The 26,477-nt window shown below is 41.7% G+C and overlaps 1 protein-coding gene across 3 annotated transcripts in view; it reads right to left on the reverse strand.

Annotated features, from left to right (window-relative positions):
- Positions 1-8,148: 8,148 nt before the first annotated feature.
- The window catches only part of gnrhr4 (gonadotropin releasing hormone receptor 4), a 30,016-nt gene continuing 11,687 nt past the window's right edge, over positions 8,149-26,477 (reverse strand). For 2 of the 3 annotated variants that reach the window (XM_015964519.3, XM_015964520.3), the window contains exons 3-4: positions 10,295-10,499; positions 8,149-10,201 (exon numbers count right to left, since the gene is read on the reverse strand). In XM_015964519.3, coding sequence (XP_015820005.1) covers positions 9,738-10,201; positions 10,295-10,499 — 669 coding nt within the window. In that variant the 3' untranslated portion in view covers positions 8,149-9,737. The remainder of the gene's footprint in view (positions 10,202-10,294; positions 10,500-26,477) is intronic. The other variant, XM_054733096.2, reaches the window with a different exon arrangement.

Below are 26,477 nucleotides of genomic sequence, written 5' to 3' on the forward strand. Positions count from 1 at the left end.
TCACAACAGGTGTATCGGCCAGTGTTATGACGGGGCAGCTGTCATGTCAGGGTGTAATAATGGTGTCCAGGAAAAATTTAGACAGGAGGTCCCACAAGCTCTTTATGTCCATTGCCATGCCCACCGTCTAAATCTGGTCTTGGTGGATTGTGTGAATAATGTCGAACCAGCTGGAGAATTCTTTGAAATTGTGCAGATGCTGCATAATTTTTTTTCTGGCTCTGTTGTGCACAGTATTTTCATGAAGAAACAAAAGGAGCTTCAAGCTGCAGATAAGCTGTTTGAACTAAAAAAGTTGTCTGAAACTAGATGGGCTTGTCAGTATTCTGCACTGTTAGCCATTCAGAAAACTCTGCCAGCAATCTGTGCGTCACTTGATGATATGATGCAGCAGCCAAATGCCCGAAGGAAGACAGAAGCAAGATCACTAAAGGGCCTGATTGACTTTCAGTTTGTTGTGCAGCTTGCTCTGTTTGAGGATCTCTTTCGCACCACCAAATTCTTGTCTGATCACCTCCAGTCTCCAGATCTTCAACTTGCATCTGCTACAGACCTTGTTGAGTCCACAATTGCATCTCTCTCTGAAAAGGCAAAGGAAAAGTTCTGGCATGACATTTGGGATAAAGCTCAAACCCTGTCAACCAAGGCCGGCATCTTCACAGAGATGAGACCAGAGAGGCGACATGTGCAAACTGCGGGAAAGTTAGAAGGCTTTGTAGTTGAAGCTCCAACAGGAAGACGTCCAGCCCTCAACTCTCCTGATGCCATTAGACACAACTGTTTCTACCCTGTCATCGATAGACTTGTCAGTGAACTGAAAAGACGCTTTTCACCTGAAGGATGTGGCGTTCTACAAGGCACATCTGCTTTAAATCCAAAACATCAGTCCTTTCTTCAAATGGATCTCCTGTTACCCATGGCTCAGCATTATGGAGTAAGCAAAGACATCCTTTCTGCAGAACTGCACCAAGTGCAACGGATGCTTGACCAGAAAAGACGGAACGGACAAACTGTAAACACCACACAGGAGTTTTTCTCCCTTCTTCATCCATACAAGGATGCATTCATTGATCTGCACAGACTTTTATGCATTTCACTCACACTGCCTGTCACATCTGCAACCTGTGAACGGAGCTTTTCATGTTTACGGCGCGTCAAAACATACCTGAGGAGCAAAAGCGGGGACTCAAGAAACAGCAACCTGGCTTTGTTGTCCATCAACGCAGAACGTGCAAGAGCCCTTGATGAGCAGGACATCATCGATGCTTTCGCCTTGAACCACAACAACAGACGCATTATTCTGCTCTGACATCAGTTGGTGAGTAACTACACCCTCCCTGACCATAATGCATGTGATTTGTGTTTATTTTGGTACATTAAATTACAGTGTTAAAACAGTCCAAAAGTGCAATATTTTTCACTGTGTAATGAAAAGACAATGACTTTAATATCTAGTATTATTTATGATCATATTAGTATGTTTTCCTGTTACTTTCTTTCTTTCTAATTTCCTCTTATTAAAAAGTCATACAGAGTCATTTCTTTTAATTAAGTACACAACTTCAGGCTAAATTGGAACAATTTTAGGATTTGCAACTCCTTTCTGTCACTAAGCAACTATTAAGCTACTGCAGAAAAAAAATCCTGGAGCCGCCCCTGCTATAGCGCCTCTCAAGATAAAAATCACGAGGCGCTTAAGCATAATTCTGCGCACACGAAGACACATAAGAGACCTGGATGATGAAGCTCAATGGTTAAAGGAATCACTGAAGCGGTGTGAAGAGCTCCGTCGCGCGTCTAGTTGGTACCGTAGGAGGCGAGCTGCCATGGTTCGCTGCATGCTACAGCAGCGGGCTATCTAGGTGCGCACAGCGTCCCCCGGTCCCCTCCTCCTCCCCCTTCCCCTTGTCCGGAACTCTACCTCACCAGTCTGAAGCAGCCACCCTGTCCGTAACAAGTCCGGACCTGTTACTAGGGGCTTTGTCCGGTTAAATTCCGGAAGACGTTATCCGGATGTTTGTATTCAGACACAAAGGTCTTACGGACAGAGTCCGGAACATTTCCGTTTTTCATGGCCTGTCTGATGGGGGCTTATCACTAGATCAGGGTACTTCTGTGGTGCTTCTGTTGTTAGACCTGACAGCAGCCTTCGACACAGTTGACCACGCGATTCTACTCGATCGCTTGGAACGATGGGTTGGGATCAAAGGGTCTGTTCTGGACTGGTTTAGATCGTATCTCCACAACAGGACATTCTGCATTAAACTGGGTGATGTTTTTTCATCTTGGGAGGGGCTCCGCTGGGGGGTCCTGCAGGGATCGATCCTTGGTCCTCTTTTGTTTGTCATTTATCTGCTACCTCTGGGGTCAATCTTTTGTAAACATGGCCTATCATTCCATCTCTATGCTGACGATTGCCAGATTTATTCTCCATTGTGTCAGGAGAAAGGTCACTCTATCCAGTCCTTTGTGTCCTGTATTAATGAGGTGAAGTCTTGGCTAATGGCCAACTATCTACATCTGAATGAGGGAAAGACAGAGCTCATTGTTTTTCACCCCAACAGCAGGAATGTGGATCGTTATGTTGATCTTGGCCCTCTTTCTCCCTACTCAAAACCAGTTGTTACCAGTTTGGGGGTGAAACTTGATGCTGGACTTAAATTTGATGCTCACATCAACTCTGTGATCCGGTCCAGTTTCTTTCACCTGAGACGCCTTGCAAAAATCAAGCATATGCTGTCGAGAGCCCACCTGGAGCGGGTACTGCATACCTTTGTAATTTCTAGGCTTGACTACTGCAACTCTCTCTATGCAGGGTTGTGTCAGTCATCACTGTGTCGCCTACAGGTTGTGCAGAACAGCGCATCCAGGTTCCTGACTGGGACCAGGAAACGGGACCACATCAGTCCGGTTCTGACCTTCCTGCACTGGCTTCCGGTTTGCTATCACTCACAATTCAAAATCCTCGTCTTTGTTTATAATTTCTTCCAGGGTGGTGGTCCCCCCTATCTAGCCACACTCCTGAACAGACACTCCCCATCACTCGCTCTGCGCTCCTCTGACCAAGGCCTGCTCGCTGTCCCTCGTTCTAGGTGTCGTACTCGCGGGGACCGGGCTTTCTCAGTCCTAGCACCGTCACTCTGGAACCAGTTGCCACCCTCAGTTAGGCTGTCCCTTTCTCTGCCAGTCTTTGTCACCTAAAAACACACCTCCTCCGCTTGGCGTTTCCAGAACATGTTTGATTTTGGCCCTCTTTTATGTTGAATTTATTTCACAGTTTTCATTGGTTCACTCAATCCATTGTTTTACACATTTGTCCTGTACCAGAATGTTTCACCTATTTTGTAATTTGTATTTTGTAATTTGAATTGCTTTTATTTTTGATTTATTCAATATATTTACCTTCAACTGAACCATGTTCAGCGCTTTGGGCTTCCTGACAGGGTTGCGGAAGGCGCTTTATAAATAAAGCTTTGATTGATTGATTGATTGATTAATCCCATTTGTGCCCAAATTTTTTTCAGAGCCGTAATGCATATCATTTTATCAGTTAAGTTCCACTGAATCATGTTATATAATTTTTTTTTTCAATTATGTACTTTTTTGGGGAAGAAAATGGCATATTTATGACTGGCAGTTATTGTTGCCAGTGGTCACACAGCTTGTCAGTAGGTGAAAATTCACCTAATAATAGCAATAGAGAAGTAATAATAATATCGTTATAACCAGGGCCAACCCTGGGGCATTATTTTCACTGGGCACAATTTTTCCTAGTGAGTCAAAAATGACAGTGATACACTTTGGCAACAATAGTTGCCAGTCGGGCTGAACGGGTTAAGAGGGTTTATATGAGGATAGAGTCAGGGGGAGGGGAAAAGAGGCCCTTCAGAGTTACCCTCAACAGAGAGGGTAGCTTTGCTATGCAAAAAAACTCCTCAGACAGATATGCACACAGACTTCAGACATTACACATCATAAGTGTCCACTAGGTGGGGTGGTAGGGTTGGGACTCTCCTCACTTCAGTGCGTGCAGCCGCATGGAGCAGCCCTCATCACTTTTGTTTGGACAGGGGAGGGAGATAATGGGTTAGAGGGCACAGTGACTCCCAGACTGTTCCACGGCCTTCACCGGCCACAGTCCCGCCCAGGCTGGGATAGGGAGAAGAGTTACCATAGTGACGGCAACATTCAACATTTCTTCTGGGGGAGGGGGGGGGGGGGGGTATCACTTCAGCCTCACAGGCTCCAAGGGCACCAGATTCAGATAAAAATTGTTTTGGGGACAGACAGAGATACTTTCCTCTCTGCCTTAGAGTTCTGTTGGTCTACAACCCCTCTAGATCCACTAATGGCGTAATTAATCAATCCCAATCCCTGCTGATCCGTCCACTCGTTCCTTGATGGTATCCACCTTTTGTGCCAGAGCCTGAATCTCAGCCAAAGTTCCAAGCTTTCGACTCATCTCATCATAGTTCTTTTGTTCCACCATCTACAAACGTCATAACTAAAATGCAGAACAAATTCATTGTATTGTAGTTGATCAATTCATTATTGTGTAAAAATGGACTTTGTGCCTTTTAAAAAGAGTTCTCTATTAATCCTGCCCAATTACAGCTTTGCTGCTTTAGAGAAAATCTATGAGTCAAATTGGAGTGGGAGTTTAAAAAAAAGGGGGAATCAATTTATCTTTAACTGGCCTTTATAGAGCAAACCTTCTGACCTTTTAGAGAAATAAAAGCTGTGTTGATGTTCACGCTGAAAAGTCCTTTAGGAAATATGCAGGAGTTTAGGAGGATAACCTTGGACTACCAGGTGTTGAAAATAACCTGTTTATGAACACAGCTGTGTGACACGACAGGCAGGAAGGTGACTAAAAGTTGTTTATTTGCTCAATATTTTATACACTCATGAGAAAACATGCACGCATTGTAACTGGAAAAACATGAGACTGTCTAATTATTGTACTGTATTGTGTGGGACTAAGGAATTGTTTACATGTTAGTGCAATTGATTAAATTGCATCAAACTGGGGTGTTTGTGGTTTTATTCTGTTTGATCTGTCTGCATAAGATGAAACTGGATTGAACTAAATTTCAGCCAACTGGATTCACCTTCTAACCATCTTCTTTTTTTCATATTTAACTAAGTGTAGCAATTTGAGGTATTGTTTACCTTTGGCTGACATGTTTCAGCTGGAACTTCCGCCTTCATCAGAGCCACCAGCTGTTTGTTGCGTCACTTCCATTTATGTGCGGGCAGCAGAGGATGATGTCGCCCTCTGCTGCCCGCATCCTTCATTCGGATAACACAGTCCCATGTGTGATCCAAAGTGTAAACGCCGTCGTCCCTGTTCATGATGTTGTGTCTGCGTCTCCATATCTCCATCGCTTCCTTAATACATCTTCTGTATTTTCGTTGTTCCGTATTCCACAAATGGTCAGTGTCAAAATATCCATTTTTTTTAACTAAAGGACTTTAGTCCAATTCAAATGATCTGCTTGAAGATATCTAACATGCAGGATGGTGAACCCTGATGACCAGTGGTTTGGGATGTCTGCTTATATCAGGGACGTCATTTGTGTGTGTGTGTGTGTGTGTGTGTGTGTGGGGGGGGGGGGGGGGGGGGGGCATTTTCTTATGTCCATGGCTTATATATATATATATATATATATATATATATATATATATATATATATATATATATATATCCTCAGAAACTTCTAATCAATAAAATATTTTTCTATAGCTGTCACAATCCACAAGCTTCTTCGTCGTCTTCGTCTTCCTCCGCTTATCCGGGTCCGGGTCGCGGGGGCAGCATCCCAATTAGGGAGCTCCAGGCCGTCCTCTCCCCGGCCTTGTCCACCAGCTCCTCCGGCAGGACCCCAAGGCGTTCCCGGACCAGATTGGAGATGTAACTTCTCCAACGTGTCCTGGGTCGACCTGGGGGCCTTCTGCCGGCAGGACATGCCCGAAACACCTCCCCGGGGAGGCGTCCAGGAGGCATCCTGACCAGATGCCCAAACCACCTCAACTGGCTCCTTTCGATCCGGAGGAGCAGCGGTTCTACTCCGAGTCCCTCCCGAATGTCCGAGCTCCTCACCCTATCTCTAAGGCTGAGCCCGGCCACCCTACGGAGGAAACTCATTTCGGCCGCTTGTATCCGCGATCTCGTTCTTTCGGTCATTACCCAAAGCTCATGACCATAGGTGAGGATTGGGACGTAGATCGACCGGTAAATCGAGAGCCTGGCCTTCTGGCCCAGCTCCCTCTTCCCCACGACAGATCGGCTCAGCGTCCGCATGACTGCAGACGCCGAACCAATCCGCCTGTCGATCTCCCGATCCCTCCTACCCTCACTCGTGAACAAGACCCTGAGATACTTAAACTCCTCCACTTGAGGTAGGACCTCTCCCCCGACCCGGAGGTGGCAAGCCACCCTTTTCCGGTCGAGAACCATGGTCTCAGATTTGGAGGTGCTGATCCTCATCCCAGCCGCTTCACATTCGGCCGCGAACCTACCCAGCAAGAGCTGAAGGTCAGAGCTGGATGAAGCTAGGAGGACCACATCATCCGCAAAAAGCAGAGACGAGATTCTCCTGCCACCAAACTCGACACACTCCACACCACGGCTGCGTCTAGAAATTCTGTCCATAAAAGTGATGAACAGAACCGGTGACAAAGGGCAGCCCTGGCGGAGTCCAACCCTCACTGGGAACAGGTCCGACTTACTACCGGCTATGCGGACCAAACTCACGCTCCTCTGGTAAAGGGACTGAATGGCCCTTAACAGAAAGCCACCCCATACTCCTGGAGCGTCCCCCACAGGGTGCCCCTGGGGACACGGTCATAAGCCTTCTCCAAATCCACAAAGCACATGTGGATTGGTTGGGCAAACTCCCATGCCCCCTCCATCACCCTTGCAAGGGTATAGAGCTGGTCCACAGTTCCACGGCCAGGACGAAAACCACATTGCTCCTCCTCTATCTGAGATTCAACTATCGATCGGACCCTCCTCTCCAGTACCTTGGCGTAAACCTTTCCAGGGAGACTGAGGAGTGTGATCCCCCTATAGTTGGAACACACCCTCAGGTCACCCTTCTTAAAGATGGGGACCACCACCCCGGTCTGCCACTCCCTAGGAACTGCCCCCGATGACCACGCAATGTTGTAGAGACGTGTCAACCATGACAGCCCTACAACATCCATAGCCTTGAGATACCCAGGACGAATCCACAAGCATCTGATAAAAAATCTTTAAAAAAAATCTTTTTTTATATCCATTCTATGGAGGACAACCCAGGACTGAGAAAATGCAGCTGCCTTAATGGTATTCCACAAATACTCTGCTTAAAATTCCCCTTTATCTGTTGAATCTTTCATCTCAACTTGTCATGGAAGAAGAAATTTCTGAAGCAATGTTCCTATGAGACAGGAAACATTTCCTACTATGATCTCGTTTAAAAGTGCCACTCGGTAATAAAAAGCTCTTGAGGAGAATCTGCCACCGTCCTGACCTTGTCATTCACTGAAGGAAGTCTTGCATTCCAGGTCAACTCCTGAGCATTTCTTTGTGAATACCTGAGCATGCACCTGTCATCTTGTCTGTTTGGTCCAACGCGCACCACTGAGAAGAGCACAGGAAACCTTCTGTTTGTCCCAACATCAACAGAGTAGCAGAGTGACTCATGTAGTCTAATTAAATGATGAGAAAACTATTCATTTAAAGTCAGTTCAGCTCATTTTTATACCACCAAATCTTGTTTCAGTAACTAATGCCACCTCAGAGGAGAGCTTAACACAACAAAATTTGGAGTCTTATTTCCTGATTTTTGGACATCTGGCCTCAGATTGGCTAACAGCAACACAACTCTACAGCTGACTCTGCAGCATTGATGTTTTATCTCTAACACAAGCCTGGATGTGTTCTGCATTGGGGTGGAGTTGCTAATGCTAAAAAAAATGTTTTTTCAGTGTTCCACAGCTTTAATACAAATAAAGACTTTCATGAGAATGTATTTGATTTAAGTCAACAGTGCAACAATTTCCTTAATAATTTTGTAGACTATGTTAATTGACATAATGTTGAAATCTAAATAATTCAACAGTTCCTTTCAGTTAAAATATCATTTTTTGAAATAGACAAAAACAAATAGGTTTAGTGGACAAATGCCGTTTATTGTAATTCTTCTTTTACACACAAAAACATTTCTCATCAGATAATTTTTTTGCATTGTCTTTTTAAAGATTTTTTTGAACACGAAGAAAATATTTACTTACTGATATGGTGTCACTCTTTTCATAAAGTACATTAGTTATCATACAAGGTTACAGACAAACATCTGAAAAGGCTGCATGTTACATACCACCCCACTCTGAAATTCATCATGTAAGCCACTGTACATTTGTAATAAGTAAGGTTTTGCAAGTGCACGTAGAATCGTATGTAAGCAGAAATATGTGCATTTGTCGAGTGCATGCAAATGAACTGGGTACCAGTTTGCATTTAACTGGAATGAAACATCAACCTCGAATTATTCAGGCTGGTTGAGAAGTGGAGGTACAATTTTATGAATGAACTTACAAACACTCAACTAATCAGTTTCAGAAACTGTTTTGTTGACCTCTTTACATAAAACATGAAATCCATCTCTGACTGAAGCACAGTTTGTTTCACAAGGTATCATTGAGCTCAATGAAAAATCAATTACTGTTTGTATTTCCTAATGAAAGTTTGAAAGGGCAACATTTTTAAATGAAAATGAACAATCACAGAACACATTTTGCTAAATGTTTAAACAAACGCCTGTGAACACGATTCTACAAGAACAAAAATCATTTGTTGTGTAAAGAAATATTTTCAGATATAGACCTCGTTCACATTAATGCATCGTTTTTTTCTTTTTCTTTTACCAGAAACCTGTAGGAAAGCATGAAGGGATGGCAGTGCAACACATTTGAGTTTGTAAAATAGCACAATAAAAAATACTTATTCAGTCTATAGTGTTTGTGTTCTAAGTGGGGTTAGGGTTAAACCCACCCAAAGCTTCCCCACTTATTTCAAATTAGCACAAAAATTAACGTGTAAATAAATTTGTGCAACAAAGGAGAAGCCAACATTTAGTTGCTGATGTCTGTGTTTAATAAGTTCATGCTCCTCTTAAAAAAGGAAGGAAGCTTCTCTTCCTGAAGCAGTTTTTTCCCAACAAGAAAATTTTTCAGCTAATACTCTAATCTTAATCCGCTGAGTGAAAGTGGGTCATAGACTGTTGAGAGCAAGCAATAATAGGTCAAATAAATCAATTAAAAAATGTATTTTACTTCATATTAGATCTGGATATTACAATATTGTAGTAGAGGTGCACGCTCGCTGCTGCCACTGACATTCGTTCTGCATGTAAATTAACTCAATACTAAATATATTGTAATGCAAAACTGGTCATGAGGTAAACATTTACAAAACAATGTCTGTGTTTCAGATTGGGAGCATCAAACACACTACTAACAGTTTTTATAGTCACTACATTTCACACTTTAAAAAAAATTCAATTTTGTGAAAAATGTCAACAACGGATGCAGAAATCCTTTTTTGTCATTGAAATAAACACAACGATATTAGTTAGTAGCACTAATACTGAACATGCAAAATACTGACATTTATAAAGAGCTGTGGATTCTTCCACAACATGGTAAACAGAATCGACCACTTTACGGCCCCGCAGCAGTCATTTCAGCCTTTAGATCTTACTCACCAAAATGTTTGGGGTTGAGGCCTTTTTTGAGTCGCCGTTGTCGTTAACCTCCTCTGCACGTTTGCTGCCGCTCCTTGACACGAACTGCCTGTGAGAAGACAGACAGGACATCTGCCTGAGACAAGTGTCGTTTTCTAATTCGGTCCGAGTGTTCGAATCTTGGCGCCGTCTCCTCAGCCCTTGGTGGAAGTGAATGGTAAACAAACCGTAGGTGATGGGGTCAAGACACGCGTTGAAGAGGCCAAATATAAACAACATATGAGTGAGCGAATGAGACACTGTCTCCTCCATCCTCTCAGGAAACAGCCAGTACCACAGGCCGAGCAGATAGTACGGGGTCCAGCAGATGATGAACGAGGTCACAATGACAATGCTCATCTTGAGAGTCCTCATCCGAGCTTTGGGGATGTTACTGTGCGAGCGGCGAAGATGCACGTCTCTTGACAGAACTAGAGAAGGAAAAGAACAACACATTTTTTGAGCTCCAGAAAGTAATGTTGGTGTAAAGTTTGAAGGTAAAGGAATACTTTCATGAGACGTACTGTTACTCTGAGCCATGCGGCTGGATATCTCAATAAGGATTCGTGCGTAGCAGAAAATCATGATGACCAAGGGAAGGAGGAAGAGGCACGTGAAGGTGAACATGTTGTAGAGGGTCTCCTGCCAGCGATGGACAAAGCTGCCATGGGTGGTGCACTGGGTGAAGTTTTCTGGGACTGTGATGGTCACATTGTGGAAAATAAACATCTGGGGAAACAGAAGGACAAGCAGTGATGCTCTGCAGAAAAACTTATGGGCATCCTTGTTAAACTACATATTCATTCTTTATTGACTTACTCTTTTAGAGTGCACGATTAAAGAAAAGTTAATATAACAGTCAATAAAACAAAATTTCATTAAGGATGCAACTTTCATGAAGGGAATCTTTTACACAAAAGCTGAGATGCTTGATGTAGCTCTTGGTCAATTTATATTCCTACAGCTTTGGTCACAATCAGAGCAGAGCAGAGCACATCTTGGGCAGGTTGTCATGGATATCAGAAGAAGGTGCAGATGACATTTCTCCGCAGAGTCTAAGAGCTGTGTCGTTTCATTAATAAAATTAGGCTGGCAAAATAAAATTTTGCAAAGACATGTAAAATTTTAAATAACATTTTAATAATAACTCATCACAAGAATTATTTCCATGTGTGGTCATGTTTAAGCCTTCCTTTCTATGCAGAGCTGAAGAGAGCTGGTGCCTATAATGATAAGTGCATGTGGTAAGTGCATGGGTGCAACACGATAATCCTTTTGCACCCCGTTGGAATGAAGCGGCCACCGCTGTGTGGAAAATGACTAACGAATGGACGTGAAGTGGCTGAAGAACAACCTAACCAGCACTTGCTCAATGCAAACTGACAGCAAGATGAATCATGAATGTGTAATTTACAGAATATATTGTGAATGAGTGCTAAATTATTATGGATAAATGTAACACTGGTAGTAGTAATCATTAAATAGGCCAATGCTTGATCACAAAAGTACCCATGGTCCTTTTTTTATTCTGTCATTTTGGTCCATCTTCATTCAAACTCTGCTGCTTTGTAAAAAAAAGGACATGCAAATTATACACTAAGATGTTCAGCTAGGAAACGTGTGCTAAGTCTTTTAGTAGCAGTGCTGTGTGTTTTAGTCTAATTTAGTAAGAAAACAGAGAGAAATTTCCCTAAAGACAGCTGTAGGATTTTGATGAACCAGGTGAGAAAGCACAGTCCTGTCTGGAGGACATCATCTGAGACAGATTTTAAAGTAGAAACATCTTTCAAGCTTTAAAATGGTCACAGAAGGTACTTGGTCCTTTTAATAATATTTCATGTTCTGTCATTTTAATATAGTTAAGGTTTTTACACAATCACAGTGAATGTTCAGGTGAAAAGTCAAATAATCTGTCAAATCTTCAAACAAACTCCAGCACATTTTAAACATATTACACCATAACATGTTTGTCCCAGAAACATAAAAACTCATGTGTGACCATCAGAGCCTCCTCTAATACTCACACACTAGCTGTATGTCTGAGAATCACTTTCCTTTCTGTCTGCCTCTCATCGAGTTACTTTAGAGAGCATGTGACAAAATGTGTTTAGGGTGAGAATGTTGTCGTTTAAGGTGACGCTTTTATCGACAAAGGATTTTGAGAAGTTGTTCTGCACCTTCATCACCTGTCAGTTAGACTATTGTAATTCCCTGTATGCCGGTGTCTGTCAGCCACCTCTTTCACACTTGCAGATGGTGCAGAATGCTGCTGCCAGATTGCTAACATCCACTAGAAGGCATGATCACATCACCCCTGTCCCTGTTGCACCACATTGGCCCCCAGTCCATTTCAGAATTGATTGTTTGATCCTTTTATTGGCATTTAAAGCATCACATGATTGGGATCTACCATACTTGACGGCTCTATTACAGTCTCGTGCACCGCACAGATCATTACGATCTGAGAGTGCTTGTCTTCTGGTGACTCCAAAGATGAGGTTGGTGCGTAGAGGTGATCGTGCCTCTGCTGCGATGGCTTGCAGATTGTGGATTCATCTTCCCATTTATTTAGACGGGCTACCTCATTTGCTAATTAGAATATTCTTTTTAAGACTCGTTTATATTCTCCAGCTTTGCCTCCAGTTAATATTTGTTCTGTCACTTCGCTGTGCATTTATTAAATTGTTTATAAGTTGTTATTCTGTGCAGCGCTTTGGCCAATGCAAATTGTGCAAATGCGCTATATACATCAAGCTGTGTTGGATATACATATGCAGAGCTTTTAATAAGGTATGTTCCTACTCGACCTCTCCGCTCTGCAGAGAAGGATTTATTGGTCGAGCCTAGATTTAACTGCAGGTCTCGAGGGGAGTGAGCCTTTGCAATGCTGGCCCCAAGACTGTGGAATTAGATATTAAACAGTCTGAAGTTTTAAAGCTAAATTGAAGCAATATTACAAATCTAGTTAATTTTATACCTTTTTGTACTCTTCTGGTTTAATTGTAATTTTTCTGGTAATATTCTTGGAATGTTTTTATGTATTTTAACTGTTTTTAGGCATTATTTGCATTTTGATTAGATTGTTTTTAGTGTTTTTTATGTCTTATGACATCCATTTTTTTAGTATGGTCTTATTGTTGTTTCAAATTTTAATGTATATGATCTATGATTTTATCATGTACTGCACTTTGGGCAGCCTTGGCTGGTGGCACTGAGGTGCTTTATAAATAAATAAATGAAATAAATATAGAATCAATGCAAAATTGGTGTGAAAAGTTTGCTTTCCAAACAGCATTTCGGTTGAAGGCCATCTTTGACAGAAATTGGCAATCAGGTTGATTTAAACATCCTGGAGAACAAACCACAGATCATCTGTGGGTGTTTCTGGCTCAAACCCTTCCATCTCTTCCTGCAGTCCCAAACTCTATAAGGGATGCTGAAATCTGAGTTCTGTGTGGGCCTAAACATCACGTTCAGGTTTTGTTGCTGGTCTTTGTGCTAAATATAGCTCTACATGACACAGTAGCTGTCTGTTTGAGACTGTTGTCCAGGAAAATCGATCTAAGGCTAATAATGCCTCCCTGGCAGTATTGCATAATGGATATTGTGTTTATTAGCTTTGAGGAAACCATTAATCCTGACCAAGTCTCATTTATCCTCCCCATATCCTGCACGATGCCTGACTGTTGCCTACAGACAATCATTAACGAAGTAAAGTACATCTGACCTCTGCTACAGCAAATCGCATCTTTTTGACTCATTAGTTTGGAGCACCTGCGGACATATTTTCTGCAGGTATTTTTATGACGTAGACTTTTTGGATGCAACACTTTTCTGGGTCCTACAGGTTCTGTGTCCGATCTGAGCTGATGGCTCTGCTGGATGTCTTGAGATTTAGCAGGAGAATAAGAAAGAAGAGTCTTTCAACTGCTACATCTTTGTGTCTCTGGTCTGCCGTGTGGTCTGCTCCTTTGTACTTCTTCAAAAGACCAGGAACAGAGTTTCTACAACAACTCTGCTTTGAAGTTTTTTCCTGAGAGAGACCTTATGAAGGTAGTAGAACTATGCTGTGAGTTGTTGCCGTGTTCAGTCAGAATGAGCCAAAACATGACTTTGGTAACTGCTTTATTGGCCCAGATTTAAGCCTCTCCTACCTGTTTTAGTTTGAACCTACATACGATAATCACCATGAGTACCTGTTTTGCTTAATGAAACAATCATACACCACCTGATCTAAATGGAAGTTTATTTAAAAATCTCCACTGATGTTGCACTTGTCTTCTGTTTTCTGTGGAAGATTTGGAAAAAAGAGCAGGGAAGATGCTACGACACTGTGCATTTATTTTCCACTCCTTCATCAGGAGCTTTGCTAAATTGAGCAAATTGGCTGTCTGCACGAAAGACTGATGTCAGAGGTTTGACATTTGATATTTTCTGCTAAACTCAACAAGCCTTTGGCTGCATGTGTCCAAACCGAGCCGAGACTCCTAATTCATTAAAGCCAAAACTAATATGCAACGTCATGTTCCCTAACCTGCAGCTTGAACATTTTATAATTAGCTTAATTTTGTTGTTAATGAAGTGACATGAAATCATTTAGATGGAAGGCAGACATCTCAGAGGCCCACTGAGAAAGGTAAGCTGCAGGACAAAAGAGTGAAGAATAAAAATTATTTTATGTGTCTGAAAAGCAACATCTGTGCAGGTAAATAAGCAGTTAGTGTCTAGAAACGCAGACATAATCTGGATGTAGATAGCTACACATTTATTCATTTTGTTCTTATTCGCTTCTGACAAATGTTGGGGATTTTTTTCTTTTAAATCCTAAATAATTTTAAATATTTTTTTTATAGTTTTCGTTTTTCTAATTAGATCTGACCGTTTTAAGTAAATAGGGTTAAACTAATATTCTCTAAAGAAATGATCTGGCATAAAACAAACCTTCATCCATGATTATTATTTCATGACATTTTTATTCTCCTAGCTCATTTTTATTCATGTTTTTTTATTTTATTTTAAATAAAAAATTCATTGTCTGCAATCACAATGATCTTGAATTATTTATTCTTGTGTCATCATTCTCAACAAATGCAAAGCAGGAAAACCCTGAAATACAGGTTAAAACAAAAGTTACCGGATGCCAAAAAGAAAGAAGATTTTGTTGCGTCTCATTGCTCAAATACTTAAGAGGCAAGTGAATGCGGCTGTGACTGTTCTGTACTGAGAAGCTGCTGACGCTGCTTAAGGACTGAGAAAAATAAAACCGATTGGTCCAGTTTTGCTGCAATATGACTAAAATCCTGTTGCTTCTCTCACTGATGGATTGGATCAGAAAACAGACATGAATCCCACAGCTGAATATCAGCAAGTGTGACTCATCATTGCTAACATTTTGTATGCACCTTAAGAGTGCTCGAGGTGTATGCAGGTTTACGTCACGCTCAGAAAACAAAACAGGAGATATATCACTGCGCATCACACCACACACACTTGTGATTCATGATCTAATTCGAGCACATTCTTTTCTAAATTTGATACAAATGAAATTCTGAATGAATCATTTATACAAATTATGTAAACATGGGATTTTTGACAAATTTGATTTTGTCTAATAAATAAATTGATGAAAAATCGAATTATTGAACATCATTTATAAACCCAGTCTGCTCATTAATACTACCTTCTGGTGTAAACAGATCCTGCAAAATATGTTACACCAACAAATTGCAGATCTTAGAGCATTCACTAAACAGCAAAACTGATTTAAAACGGTGTTTATAAAACACACATGTGGCCAAAGGTTGTCATAGAATTAAACAAATTCTTGTCACAAAGTTTTTCGCCTCAATGTTTTATGATCTTTACATTTTTCTTCAAAACATTTTGGCTGCTTATGATGAGAGGACATCCGTTTGCAGAAATAAGGAGACCAATTGAGATTTGTGTTTATAAATTTTCCCCTTGCTCTGTGATCGTCTGCAGGAGTAAAAATACATCAGATGGACATTTGGGAATGGACAGTCGTTTTAAGTGACATAATGATGCAGCTTTGAGTTAGTGCTCTGACTTAGAAAAACCGAACCATCCATTATTGTCAGCTTATCCGGTGTCGGGTCGCAGGGCGGCAAGTTACGCAGGGAGGCACGGACTTCCCTCGCCCCACCCACTTGGGCCAGCTCCTCCGGGGTAATCCCAAGGTGTTCTCCTGGCCAGCTGAGAAATTATAATGAATAATAAATGCAAAATGACCTGCACTTGTATATTGTCTTTCATAGTCAGAGGACTCCAAAGCGTTTTACACTACACTGTATCATTCATCCACGTTCACACCCTGATGGTGATGAGCTACAATGTAGCCACAGCTTCCATGGGGCGTACTGAAGAGGCAGGGCTTCTGAGCACAGCTCTTCCAACCAACAAAGACCTAGTCCCTCCAGCATATCCTGGCTCATCCTTTAGGTCTCCTCCAGGTTGGAAGTGCCTGGAAAACCTAACCAGGGAGGCATCCAAACCAAATGCCTGAGCAACCTCAACTGGCTCCTCTGTGGAGGAGCAGCAGATCTACTCTGAGCCCCTCTTGAATGGCCAAGCTTCCCACACTATCTCTAAGAGTGAGCCCAGACACCCTGTGGAGAAAACTCATTTGAGCTGCTTGTATTCACGATTCTCGTTCTATCAGTCACTACCCAAAGCTCATGACCATAGATGACGGTAGGAACATAGATCGACAGGTTTGTCAAGAGATTTGCTCTCTCTTCACCACGACAGACCAGTACATCGCTAACATCTCTGCAAACGCAGCACCAATCCATCCACATCTTTCCTTCATGTATAATCAGGAACCCAACATATTTAGACTCCTCCACTTGAACCTTGTCCCTGACCGAACTCAAATACATTTTTTGGGTGGGAGAACCAGTGCTGATGGGAAAACCCAGTAAGAATTCCTATCGCAGTTCCTGGTGCAATAGGGAGAACAGTGAGACAAATTTATAACCTTCCAAAACAGAAAAAATGTAGTAGTTTTTTTTATTTGATTGCAGTTTGTGAAACAACATTGCTCTTTCTGCAACACACTGGGCCTGAGAGGAAGTTAAAATCTGACCATTGATCTAAACACCTAACAATTATTTACATGACCTTTGGGTGCAGTTCTATTTGTTGCAATTGGAAACTGAAAACTTTGGTTTCACTGATAATCCTTGCAGGTTCTGGAGAAACCTCCATCTTTTTTTTCCTTTCTTTTTCCCCCCTCATAAAGATTAGATTACATCAAAATAAATAAAACAATATGAATCTTAAGGGATGGTTCCTCTGGCAAATTCAGTTTCCAGCTAGGCACAGAAAGACACCTTTGACAATATATGAAAAGGAAAGCTAATAAAAAACAACATAAGCAAAAATACAGTATATATATATATACATACACAGTATATATATATATATATATATATATATATATATATATATATATATATATATATATATTTCCTGCCTCCACAACAGAGTCAATCTAATCAAAACCTAAGTTTTTACCCACTGAAAATTTTAGCACAAGTGGAAAACAAAGTGACCGAAAGAATGAGATCACGGGTACATGCGGCCAAAATGAGTTGAGCCAAGTGGCTGGGAAGAGGGAGGTCTGGGCCTCCCTGCTTAGGCTACTGCCCCCGTGACCAGACCACAGATAAGCGGCAGAAAATGGATGGACGGAGTAAAGTAAACAAAACCAACTGAAATGTCAAATTAAGTGGGAAAACATTTCATCACACCACAGGCAGCCATTGGTCTTTTAATAAATGATGATGCAACATTCCCCTAATTCATTTTCTAAGAAATAAAACTTTCTGATGATTAATATTTGATTTAATGGGTTTTCTTCACAATTGTTCATATGGTGCACAGCCTCATGAAAACCACTGTCTGCAAAGAGCAAAAGCATGTCAGGCCCCAATAAGCAGAATCAAAACAAAAAGCATGGCAAGACCTGGAGCCTCAATAAAACATTTTATTAACAAAATCTGGAGGCTTTGACCTTTGTTATCCTGTCATGGTGGCACACATGCACAAGCATGCACGAACAACCAGTCCAGCTGCTACGACTAAAACGCGAACAGCTGTGAATAGAAAGCAAATACAGGGGATTGACTAGTTTTATAAGAAAGCTTTGCCCTGTAAATACGCCTTTTCCTGCAAAAACATGTATAATTTAACCTTATAAGGTTCTAATAGTTTGTTTTTATATTCCCTTTTGATTTTTTAAGCTCAACAGCTAGATTGAAATACAAACTACTGTATATATTTAATTTTAGTGTCACCTACATGTTTAATAAACAGGACCCCAGCATCTTAGGTGTGTTCTTGCTGTGTCTTTGTAAATCCATGCTTTCGTTCTTTTTTAAACACAGAAACAGTTTTGTTTACCTGTTTGTAGCTACGGTTTCGCCGACAGCTGCCGGCTTCTTCAGGCTGACGCTGATGGTGGCGCGTCACTTCCTTCTCCGTTTATCTGCGGGCAGCAGAGGACGTTGTCGCCCTCTACTGCCCGCTCTCCCCTCTCCGACGATGCAGTCCCATGCGTGTAAACTCCGTCGTCCCTGTTCATGGTCCCACATCCACGTCTCCTTATCTCTATTGCTTCCTTGATCCATCTTTTGTATTCTTGTTGTTCAGTGGTTATGATCCGTGTGCTGTCCCAGTCCATTATATGGTTTTCTCTTAAGCAATGTTCTGTTACGGCTGACTTTTTTATTGTACTTTCTGCTTCTTCTTTTGCTGCTCTTGTGTGTTTACGATTTGCCTCTTTCTCGCACTCCTTTCTGTGTTCTATTGTCCGTGTATTGAGTTGGCGTCCGGTTTCTCCTATGTATGTTTTATTGCATATTTTGCATGGGATTTCGTAGATGACTCCACATTTTTGTCCAGCTGATATTTTGTCTTTTGGGTGTACTAATCTGTTTCTAACTGTTGTGTATGGCTTTGTTGGTGTGTTTATGTTGTGTTTTTTCATTGTTGCTCTTATTTTTTCCGTTATGCCTCTGATGTATGGTAGGGTTATCACTGGTTTTGGTTCTTGTCTTTCTGGGTTTCTGGTTCTTTTTTTGGGTTGTTCTTTGCTTTCTGTTTTTGTTTGTTGTTTTCCTTTGTTTATTGCCCATGTCGGGTATCTGCAGGTCTTTAAAGCGTGTTGTATGTGTTTGTCCTCTTGTTTACGGTCTCTCTCTTCTGTTATTATGTTTGCTCGGTGATATAATGTTCTGATTACTGACATTTTGTGTATGGTGGGGTGTTCTGATGTCCATAATAGATATTGGTCTGTGTGTGTTGGTTTCCTGTATGTGTTTATGTTTAGGGTCCCGTCGGTCTGCCTGGTGATTTTCATGTCCATAAATGCTATGCTGCCTTCTGTTTCTAATTCATAAGTGAATTTTATGTTGCCCGTGTCGTCAATATTGTTTAAGTGTTGTGTTAGTGTTTCTGTTTGACCTTTTGGTATGATTTCCAGTATGTCGTCTACGTAGCGTTTCCATAGTTTTATTTTGCAGTTTGGGGGGGCGGTGGCTATGGCTTTTTGTTCCAGGTCTTCCATAAAAAACTCGCACAGGGTGGCTGATAACGGGTTACCCATGGCGAAGCCTTCCAGTTGTTTGTATATTGTGTTGTCGTATGTGAAGTAAGTGGAGTTAGCTACCAGTCCTATCAGTTGTGCTATGTCATCTGCTGTGAGGTTTGTCCTTTTATGTAAAGTTTTGTCTTGTCTGATTCTGTTAACTACTATGTCTATGGTTTTTTGGGTTGGTGTTTTTGTGAACAGAGATGTGACGTCATGTGAGATGAGTATGTCGTTGTCTTCTATTGTAATCTCCTTTAGTTCTTTTGCCAATTCTATGCTATTTTTGTAGTGTTGGTCTGTATTTCCTAATAACGGGCTGATGATTCTGCTGATATCTTTTGCCATGTTGTATGTTGGTGTACCTATGCTGTCAACTATTGGTCTAAGTGGGGTGTTTTGTTTATGTATTTTTGGTGTTCCATATATTCTTGGTGTTATGTTTGCTGTGGGAATCCAGTGTTTGTACATTTTTTCTGTTATTTTGCCTTTTTCGTGCAGTGGCTTCAGTAATTTTTTCATGTTTTTCTTAATGTTTTCTGTTGGATCTTTTTTAAGTATTTCATATGTATTTTTGTCTTCTAGCATCTGTTTCATCTGTTGTTTATATTTTTCTCTGTCCATAACTACTGTGGTTCTTCCTTTATCTGCCGGTAGAATAATTATCTGTTCATTTTTGGATAAAGCTGTCATGGCTGATTGTTCTTCTTTTGTAATATTGCTGTGTTGAATTTGGCTGTTTTTTAATATCCCAACTACGTTATTTCTGAGTTCTGCTTTCTTTCCCTCATCTGTGATCTGTTGACATGCTAGTTCTGTTGCTACAATAAATTCATCATATGGTATTTCTTTTGGTGTGACTGCAAAGTTTAAACCTTTCTTTAATATGCTCTCTTCTGCTTCTGTTAGTTTGTATTGTGAAATGTTACATACCCATGAGTTTGGTGTGGAGTTGCCTTGTATTTCTCCCCTCTTTTTCTTGTTTATGAGTCTGTTTAACTTCTTTATGTGTCTTTTTCCCCAAGATTAGTACACCCAAAAGACAAAATATCAGCTGGACAAAAATGTGGAGTCATCTACGAAATCCCATGCAAAATATGCAATAAAACATACATAGGAGAAACCGGACGCCAACTCAATACACGGACAATAGAACACAGAAAGGAGTGCGAGAAAGAGGCAAATCGTAAACACACAAGAGCAGCAAAAGAAGAAGCAGAAAGTACAATAAAAAAGTCAGCCGTAACAGAACATTGCTTAAGAGAAAACCATATAATGGACTGGGACAGCACACGGATCATAACCACTGAACAACAAAAATACAAAAGATGGATCAAGGAAGCAATAGAGATAAGGAGACGTGGATGTGGGACCATGAACAGGGACGACGGAGTTTACACGCTGGACCACGCATGGGACTGCATCGTCGGAGAGGGGAGAGCGGGCAGTAGAGGGCGACAACGTCCTCTGCTGCCCGCAGATAAACGGAGAAGGAAGTGACGCGCCACCATCAGCGTCAGCCTGAAGAAGCCGGCAGCTGTCGGCGAAACCGTAGCTACAAACAGGTAAACAAAACTGTTTCTGTGTTTAAAAAAGAACGAAAGCAAGGACCCCAGCAGCTGTTGTATGTTGGTGTTATCTCTTGACCTTTTCTGCTATGTTGCCTCATTATGTTTGTAAAATGAGAGTTGATCCTGTGACCTTCAACGGCAGAAACGCAGAGGAAAGATGAGAAGTCCTGCATTCTTATCACACCTGGTTGTAATACAGGTGCTTAAACGTCATCCTGCTGTATTTTTTTTCTTTGGTTGAGGATGGATGTAAATTAAAGCAAGAAACCCTGCTGAGAAATTTCAGTCTCACATGTGTATCCATCAAAAGGCCCAGGCTTTGTTTGTTCTGATTGTTCTGAGATGAGAGTCTTGGGGATCCAGTGGTTGAAGCTTAACTTTATTATGCAAAACCTGTTTTTTCATCAGCTTGTTCCTTTTTGGTTATTAACTAGTTAAAGGACAACACCAAAAAGGGTTTAGGACATTATTTGCATTTCAAGAAACATTTGAAGAGGTCTCCCTACCACCTGGCAGCCGTCACACCTTCAGGGGTGCGTCCAGAGGGGGGCCTGGGTGTCACGGTGTAGGAGGTGGAGACGGCGGACCATGTGTGGATGAGCTGAATGGAGGAAAAATGCAGGCTTCGGTAAAAGTAAAAATGGTTTAATGGCAGGATGGGATGAACAGGACACCGACAAACAACAATGAACTGACAAAGGACAGGGGCAAAACAGGTGGTTTAAATACAGAGGGCTAATCAGGGAAACATGGGCAGGTAAACGAGGGACAGGTGAGAACAATAAGGGCAATCACGGCAGGAGAGGAACACAGTCAGGTTGGGCAGGGGCAGATCGTGACAGTACCCGCCCACCCCCTTAAGGGCGGATACCAGACGCCCACAAGGCTATACAACAGGAGACGGGGACATGAAGACTGGACATGACAGGAACGTGACTGGAACAGGGACTTGACATGGGACTGGAACAGGGACTTGACATGGGACCGGAACAGGGACTTGACATGGGACCGGAACAGGGACTTGACATGGGACCGGAACAGGGACTTGACATGGGACCGGAACAGGGACTTGACATGGGACCGGAACAGGGACTTGACATGGGACCGGAACAGGGACTTGACATGGGACCGGAACAGGGACTTGACATGGGACCGGAACATGGACTTGACATGGGACCGGAACATGGACTTGACATGGGACCGGAACATGGACTTGACATGGGACCGGAACATGGACTTGACATGGGACCGGAACATGGACTTGACTGAACCGGAACATGGACTGGACTGGACCGGAACATGGACTGGACTGGAACAGGTGTGGAACCCAGGTAGAGAACTGCAGGAGCAGGCGTGGAACCCAGGTAGAGAACTGCAGGAGCAGGCGTGAGACCCAGGCAGAGAACTGCAGGAGCTGCAGCAGTAGGCGTGGGACCCAGGCAGAGAACTGCAGGAGCAGGCGTGGGACCCAGCAGAGGCTGCAGCAGCACGAGACCTGCAGGCATAAGCCCCACAGCGTGGACCAGGAAGTAGACGAACGGCAGGAGCGATGTGAGGGAACCCAGCTCGGCGGCAGGTGCTCGACAACCGGTCAGAGCAGGTACACGGCACGATTAGCTGGGTCTCAGGCAGAGGCTTGGGTGCAGGGAAGCAGGAGAAGATCGGGGAGACCAACCCTACCACCCCGGAGAATGATGGCGTGCGTAGGGGGTGTAACTCTGTCAGAGCTCCAGGATCCGCGGCTTCCATGACACAAACGGGACGGGGGCAGAAAGCAGGTGAGGAGAAGGGCTCGACCACCGCAGGAAATGAACTGGATGCGCCGAAACCCACCCAGAGGCTTGACCACCCCGGAGAACAGGTAGGATGCGCCAACACCCTAGGCCAGAATCTCCTTCTGCTAAAGGACAAAAAAGAAAAAATAATTCCTCCAGGGAGATTTAGAAGTGCTCACCACAGGTCACGGTTTGGTCAGTTCATTCTGTCACGGTGTAGGAGGTGGAGACGGCAGACCATGTGTGGATGAGCTGAACGGAGGAAAAATGCAGGCTTCGGTAAAAGTAAAAATGGTTTAATGGCAGGATGGGATGAACAGGACACCGACAAACAACAACAATGAACTGACAAAAGACAGGGGCAAAACAGGTGGTTTAAATACAGAGGGCTAATCAGGGAAACATGGGCAGGTAAACGAGGGACAGGTGAGAACAATAAGGGCAATCACGGCAGGAGAGGAACACAGTCAGGTTGGGCAGGGGCAGATCGTGACACTGGGGGCACAGCCATTTCTTGTTTATACAATCCGCTCTGAAGCCATAAAGAAAAAAAATCTGAGCTGAAATATTTTTCTAAGTCTAATGTGTGGGAGTGGCCAAGTGTCAAAGTTGGTGTTCTCACCAAGTAATGCTTTACTGTCTCCCCATTGGACAGCTTTGACCTAATCAATGTAAAACTTTGCCAAATAACAGAAAACACGTTGGAGTCACATGACCTCCAGTACTGGAAAGTTTGAAAAGAAGGTGGGGCATAGGGGACACAGCGAATGTATGTATTTCGCCATGGAAATACGTTCGCCTCACATTCTCATCTGCTCTGCACCAAATCTCATGTAAGTGTCACTCATGTGATCTCAGATATTTGTCATATATGATGTCACAAAGGGGTTTTTGTTTGTGTTTGTCTACAGACACAACAGAGCAGTGATGGGAATAACGCCGTTTAAAATAACCTGCGTTATTAAAAAAATATTTTTTTCAGTAAAGAGCAATCTAATTAATTACCGTCTTATTTTATCAAAACGTTGTTTCTGTTACTGATAAGAAAAAGCGTGCGTTAAGCAGTGCGGTGTGTTGAAGCTGTCATCAGCTGATCAGGAGCTAAAGAGGCAGATGTCTTCATCCAAGCGCATCACGACCCGTGAAGAACGAGGAAGACGTGATGAATATCTACGGCTGCAGGTGTGGATCTGCAGCCACTCCCTTCTTAGCGTGACAGCGGGACTTCCCGAAGGTCCGCTCACCTGTTCACCGCTCAGACGTCACGATCTTCTATCTTCCTAGATCATCCAGCTGTAACCTGTTTCTGATCATGTCTTTAGTCCCTCTGTAACACTGATGCATCAGTCTCAGACGTCATGGGTGCTCAGGTGTTATTAGCACTACCTGTGTGTGTTTATCACCCAGCTTCAGCTCTTCTGTGGTTGGGTCTGACCCAAGTTAGTACATGTAAGTCCTACATCAGATTTGTGCCTCTTCTAGCGTCATATTAAAGGATATTTATTTATTTATTTAACCTTTACTAGATTACCAGCAACAGAAATGCTGCTAAAAACACACAAATGTGAAGGTGGAAATTTTTAAATACTGTGCAAAATTACATTTATTTCTGTAATTTAACTAGACTGAGAGACTATTTAAAGGCTCAGGAACCTTTACAGGTGCTTCTATTTTGCAATTTTAAATTTTAGCTGATTGGGGTCTTGTTAAACATCACACAGTGATAATAGTCTAGATTAGTGTAATGTTCCTGTTAGCAGTTCCTCCTGTTAAGTGCTTATTTATTTAAATTATTCAGGTTTATAAAAACATTTGGACATACATTTTATTATGTTCCAGTCATTAGTCATTTATATTTCACTATTGTAGTAATTTATAGTAAATTAAGTAAGTTTAATCAAGAGGGGAACCCATTTTTCTAGCATTCTTTAATGAAAAAAGTAACTAAGTAGCTATTTTTCTTGGTAATTAGTTACTTTTTTAATCTCGTAACTGAGTTACTTTTTGACAAAGTAATTAGTAACTATAACTAATTACTTTTTAAAAGTAACGTTCCCAACGCTGGTCATAATGCTCAGATGTTCTGATGGGAATCATTTTTGATCGATTTAGCTACCTCCACAATGCGCACAACAATTAAAATGTCAGCGCTTCTGCACGCACCGGGGTAATTCTTTCAAAACGACAGTCTTGAGGTTTCTCTGTCAAAATAAATGGTCAAATACAAGAAATATTCAGTCAGTGCGAACCTTGCCATTTAACTGTTTTGCCTTCTTGTGAAGATTGTTGCAAAGAGAAACAATTAAACTTGTTCAACACCAAAGCCATTAGAACTACCTCGTTATCTCCTTCACTGTAAATGAGGGAAACAATTAACAGATCGGGTCCTTTTCTTACTTTTTCCAACATTGTTAATTGTAAATTTGTGTTCAGTACAAAATTTAATTACAACAATCCAAAGAGACAGAGCTTGGATTTGTATTCTGAATAGCTTAAACTTGTTTTAAAAGGAGACATGTGTGACGCATCAAAAGGCGGCACCTGCTCATATTAAAACCACTAGCAGGGAGATAAATATCAAAATATCGTAGGAATGATGGGCTACAACTTCTGGACCAATTTTATGTAAATTGTTTTATTAATCAGCTTCTGTTGAAAGATAACTTTGACGTACATGAGCGAACGTTATTGGTTGCTGTCACCTGTTGTGATCGGCTGTCTTGGGGGGGCCCAAGTGCATGTGGGTGGACCCAGGCCCGGCAGGCCCACCCACTTTACATAGCCAGAGAAAGTCCCAATTATAATATAAGTATGCAGTTGTTCATGGAAAAACGTCATACATAATTTTTTTATATAAGTCAGGGGTGGGGAACTCTGGTGCATCAAAGACCGCTATCCAGCCTACTTTTGTTTCAACCCTGCTTCATCAAACCTGATTTCAATCAGCAGGTGTTTAACAAGCTTCTGTAGAGCTTGATGAGCTGCAGAACAGGTGAACCAACCACTGAATCAGAAGTGTCGGAGCAAAGACATGCAGGATACCGGCCCTCGAGGACCAGGGTTCCCCACTCCTGATGGTTCCCCCCCACTCCTGATATAAGTGAACCTTTGGTATTGTGTTTTGACCTTATTTTGGTTAATAGTAACCAATGAGATTATGATGAATGCTTTAATAATTTGTAATATTATATATATATATATATATATATATATATATATATATATATATATACATACAATATATATATATATACATACATACATATATATATATATATATACATACATATATATATATATATATATACATACATACATATATATATATATATACATACATATATATATATATATATATATATATATATATATATATATATGATTTGTTTTTAAAGTTATGAGTCATTTACACGTACCACCCTTGTCCAAATTTGTGCCCCCACACCTGGCCACCCCAAAAATATTTTTCCAGGCACGCCACTGCTCACCTTCTGCTTCTCTGTCTTTTCACGAGGTGTGATCCATAGCAGGAAAACGATGGCCTCAAAAAATTAAAGATAAACTACCTCCAGTAGACCTGAAGGTTTATGAAATCAGAACAACTTCGAGAACAAAGCAGAAAAAAAAGCTACTAAAGCTTTAATAATGATTAAAAAATTTTTTTAATGACATCTGAATAAAACAAGTTGACACTTCAGACGTTTTTAAACCTGTGGTTTATGGGTGCTTGCCTGCTTTTCTCCAGAACATG

Source organism: Nothobranchius furzeri, chromosome 4 (genome assembly GCF_043380555.1).
Source record: "Nothobranchius furzeri strain GRZ-AD chromosome 4, NfurGRZ-RIMD1, whole genome shotgun sequence".
Classification (NCBI taxonomy): domain Eukaryota; kingdom Metazoa; phylum Chordata; class Actinopteri; order Cyprinodontiformes; family Nothobranchiidae; genus Nothobranchius; species Nothobranchius furzeri.